This window comes from Echinops telfairi, unplaced genomic scaffold, assembly GCF_000313985.2.
Source record: "Echinops telfairi isolate 266 unplaced genomic scaffold, ASM31398v2 ScPeMD7_7459;HRSCAF=8497, whole genome shotgun sequence".
NCBI classification, from domain to species: Eukaryota; Metazoa; Chordata; class Mammalia; order Afrosoricida; family Tenrecidae; genus Echinops; species Echinops telfairi.
The window spans coordinates 2296863-2301782 of record NW_022111359.1 but is presented as its reverse complement, the minus strand read 5'-3'; the positions used below and the strand labels follow the sequence as shown (position 1 = coordinate 2301782).

General features: G+C 39.5%; 1 protein-coding gene across 1 annotated transcript in view; it reads left to right on the top strand.

Annotated features, from left to right (window-relative positions):
• The window catches only part of LOC123522783 (zinc finger protein 85-like), a 55747-nt gene extending 50852 nt beyond the window's left edge, over positions 1–4895 (top strand). Inside the window, exons 3-5 of the mRNA XM_045300095.1 lie at positions 2163–2286; positions 2517–2649; positions 2869–4895. Of these exons, the coding sequence (XP_045156030.1) occupies positions 2163–2286; positions 2517–2649; positions 2869–4591 (1980 nt within the window). The 3' untranslated portion in view covers positions 4592–4895. The remainder of the gene's footprint in view (positions 1–2162; positions 2287–2516; positions 2650–2868) is intronic.
• The last annotated feature ends 25 nt before the right edge of the window (positions 4896–4920 follow it).

The window sequence follows — 4920 nt, the reverse complement described above, 5'->3', positions numbered from 1 at the left end:
ATAGCCGGGCACCATCAGCTTTCTTCACCACATTTGCTTATTCACCCGCTTTGTCTTCAGTGGTTGTGTCGGGAAGGTGAGCATCCTAGAATGCCAATTTACTAGAAGAAAGTATTCTTGTGTTGAGAGAGTACTTGAGTGGAGGCCCAATGGCAAAGGACCATTATTGAGGGTATACAAAGAAATATTAATACATCACTCAAACTGTTCACAGACTGGAGGGGAGGACAAGATTGGGACCATGAAGTAACTGTTAAGTTCACAGACTGGTGCTTTCTGCAGCTTTTGCCAGGGAGCAGGAGGCAAAGTGTCTGTTTTATCTCAGGTGGAGAGACAGACCAGCCGCTGCTTCATTAGCTCCCCAGGTTAAGTCATCAGCATGTTCTCACAGTCTTGTGCCATGGAACGTGGTATGATCCTGTCCCATTTTCCTAAGGAGCAAACAACTTTTCCCACACATGAATACTCACGGGAAGAGATCGGTTTGTACCCATTCCAAAAACAGGTGATTTAACACAATGCACAAATCATGAGCAGTATCATTCCCATCACCTGTAAGTAAATTATTTCTGAAGATCATTAAATGATTGGAACAATACATTGATGTGGAGCTGCTAGAAATCCAAGCTGAACTCAGGAGGCTTGAGAACATGGGATATCATTACTGAGGTCTAATAGAGCTTAGCAAAAAGCAGAGAATAGCAGAAAAATATTTACTGTTATTTATTGACTGTGCCAAGGCAGTGAACTGTGTGGATCCTAATAAAGTATGGATAACCTTTAGAAGAATGGCAATTCCAGGACACTGGAAGGACCAGAAGGCTTTACTCCTGATGGATTTACCCATCCACTTCATTATGGTCGCCTCTACTTTGAGAAGGCAGCTCTTCTTCATCCATACTTGAATGCCTTCTGACCTGACAGTCTTTTCTTCTGGCACTACCTTGACAGTATCCTACTACTCTGCATGGTGGTTTCAGTGGCTAAATACTCTGAAGTTGACAGCCTATTCTTCATAGTCTATACTGAGTTTGCAATCTTTGCAGAAATCTGTTCACCCTCATTGACCATCTGATATTTGAAAGACCAGTGTCGTAGCAACACACAGGCCACCGCAGTTCTACACACTGACAGACAACTGTGATACAGCAGCAATGAATGCTCAGGAGAACAAACAAATCCATCTTGGAAGAAGTTAAGCTAGGATGTCCCTTAATAGGGCAAATAGCAATACTTTGTCTGATGTACTTTAGACATGTTATGAGGAATGACCAGTTCTTGGTAAAGGACATCAAGCTTAGTGAAGTGAGTGATCCCTAATGAGGAAGCCTGCCAAACAGATGGGGTGACACAGTGGCTGTAGTAATGGGCTCAAGTAATGTGACAATGGCACGGGACTGCAGTATTTGATTTTATTGAGTACATCTGATTGTTATGAGTCTAAACTGTTATAGTACCCCAAAGGAAAACATCAGGGGTAACCTTTAGGTATTCTGTTACCACTTTCTGGATGTAAGACTTAGTATCTTTACACCTTGAAGTTCATAATTCCTATCCTGGTTCAGTTTGAAAGTTTTCTTACGATTCTTAAAATTCTTGGTCCATCTCAAATCTGTTGTGTAGTGTGGTATATCATTCCAATAAACTCTTTGCCAAATTCAGTGATTTGGGAAGAATTGTACTTGCGTCTTCCTAATTTTTCTTATGCGCCCTGACAAAATTCACTTAAAAATTTTTGTACCACAAAATTAGCCGCCTTTTTTTTCCCAAAGACATCCCAGCAAGAGAAAGTCAAAGCTATCACGGATGCTCTTGTCTGAATCCATCCACTGATTTGCCAAGAAATGTTTAAATTGATTTGCTTCAGAGAAACCCATCATGTAACTGGAGCCCTAGTAGCAATGATTTCCTACCCTTTTGGAGTAGAACTAGAAAAGTGCATCTGATGTGCTTGTAACACTCTTTTATCTATGGAATAAGAGTCTCCAAGCCAAGTACTATATTCAAAGAGAAAAGACAATGCTGATGTCCAAAACCTAGTGAGTACTGAACTTTGTGATATTCCCATAAATTTTCTTTCCCTGGTAACACAGCCTCACTCATCCTTTTGCACACATTGTCAGATACCTATCTTGCTTACCCATAATATATGTGATGTTTAGGATTCTGTGGTATTTGAGGATGTGGCCATTGACTTTACTCAAGAAGAATGGACTTTGCTAGACGTTGCTCAGAGGAAACTTTACAGAGATGTGATGGTGGAAACTTTCAGGAACCTAGATGCTGGTAAGGATGGCTTTATTTTAGTTATTGAAGCTTTTATATATGAATATATTGTTAGACTGACTGCTGTCCAGTTAATGTTGTTCCATCATCCTGTGAATAATTCTCAGTAATATATTTTACTCTTAAGACTTTATAAAACTCTTGGGACATAAAATGCCTCAGTTCTTGTTTCGTCATCACATTTCTTTTCTGTTTTTATCTTATGCAACTCCACTTAAATTACTGGACAGTCTCTCAAAAGGAAAATAACCTACAAGAGTGGTCCAGTGAGCACATACTTCGATTCATGAAGAGCGATTTCTGGTCTTCCATTTTAGATGAAACCAATGGCAGTAAAACTCACAACCAGGAAAGGTCTTTGAGGTACCATACCCATGGGGTGGGGGCCGCCGGGGGATAGATCTTAATGTAATATATTGATTCTATAAATGCTGTCAGATAGTATTTTATAAATGCTTCAGTTTGATAATAATGCTATATCACTTCAGACAATCCATGGGGGAAATTATATGGTTTTTGTGTATGGTAATTTTGAAATGGTAAAAAATATAATTCTAACAATTTACTCCCTATTTTGAACAGAAGAAATGTGGCAGAGACCAGCCCTACAACTATAGAACAGAAAATAACGAAATACAGTGAAGTTGATCAGAGCAAAAAATATTTCTGCCGGACTGAAAATCTTCCTGTCTACAAAGGAACTGCTGCTGGTGTTGCTCCTTTTGAATTTCATGATGGTAGTGATCATACATTCGGTCTTTGCATCAGATTACACACTGACTGCAAACAGTACCAGCACAAGGAATGTGAGAAAACTCACAGTTGTCCCTCTTATCTAAAACCTTCATCAAAAACGCTTTATGGAGAGGAACTTTGTAACCATATAGATTGTAGGCAATCCTGTGCCTTCTCATCACTTTTCACTAAAGTGAAAAGTCACAGTGAAGACCGGACTTACAAATGTAAAGAATATGGAAAATCGTTTAGTCATTCCTCTAACCTCAAAGAACACAAAAGAGAGTACACTGGACAGAAGGCTTATAAATGTAGTGAATGTGGGAAAACTTATAAATATCCATCCACACTAGCTGTGCATTTCACTACTCACAGTGGAGAGAGGCCTTATGAGTGTAAGATATGTGGGAAGACCTTTAGTCAGTCCTGGAACCTAACTGCCCATATGAGAATCCACAGTGAATGGAAGCCTTATAAATGCAAGGAATGTGGGAAAACTTTCAAGCACTCTTCAGCATTAAAGAAACATATTAGAATTCACAGTGAAGACAGGCCTTATAAATGTAAGGAATGTGGGAAAGCTTTTATGGACAATTCAGAACTAACTAAACATACCAGAGTGCACACTGGACAGAGGCCTTTTAAATGTAAACAATGTAAGAAAACCTTTAAGCAGTCTTCAGCTCTAAATCATCATAGAAGAATTCACAATGGAGAGAGGCCTTTTAAATGTCTGGAATGTGGGAAAACATTTAAGTACTCTTCAGTACTAAGTGTACATAGAGGAATTCACAGCGGAGAGAGGCCTTTTAAATGTAAGGAATGTGGGAAAGCCTTTAAGCAATATTCAACACTAAGTACACATAGCAAAATTCACAGTGAAGAGCGGCCATTTAAATGTAAAGAATGTGGGAAAGCCTTTAAGCAATCTTCAGAACTAACTAAGCATGCTAGAGTACACATTAGAGAGAGGCCTTGCAAATGTGAAGAATGTGGGAAATCCTTTAAGCACTCTTCAGCACTCAGTATTCATAGCAGAATTCACAGTGAAGACAAGCCTTACAAATGTAAGGAATGTGGGAAAGCCTTTAAACACTCTCCCACATTGATTACTCATCTAAGAATTCACAGTGAAGAGAGGGCTTATAAATGTAAGGAATGTGGGAAAGCATTTAAGCACTCTTCCATACTAACTGAACACACTAGAGTTCACACTGGAGAGAGGCCTTTTAAATGTAAAGAATGTGGGAAAGCCTTTAAGAGCTATTCAGCCCTAAGTAGTCACAGCAGGATTCACAGTGAAGAGAGGCCTTATAAGTGTAAGGAATGTGAGAAAGCCTTTAAGCACTCTTCAACTCTAAATGCACACAGAAGAATCCACAGTGGAGAGAGGGCTTATAAGTGTAAGGAATGCGGGAAAGCCTTTAATTACTCTTCAACTCTAAATGCACACAGAAGAATCCACAGTGGAGAGAAGCCTTTTAAATGTGAAGACTGTGGGAAAGCCTTTAGTAGGTCCTCAACCCTCACTTATCATAAAAAGACACATAGAGCAGTGAAGCCCAATTAGTGTAAGGAATGTGGGAGAGCCTTTATTCATCCTTAAATATTATGTGTTCATAGGATGATTCACAGTGAACAGATGTCAGAACAAACCAGCCTCTAACAACCAAGGGGGTTCGTAGGTGCAATTGTATGGTTATAATATATAAAGATCATAGTAAAGTCATACAGAATAAGAGAGACAGGAGAATAAAATAAGTGCCGCAGTCCAGCCGCGGCAGGGTGAAGGGTCCCCTGTTTGGTGGATAAGGCGTCGACGCGAGAGGGATGAGCAGAGTCAGGAGTCAGTGATCATCTGCTGCTTTATTACAATTTTAAGGTTCTATTTAAACAATA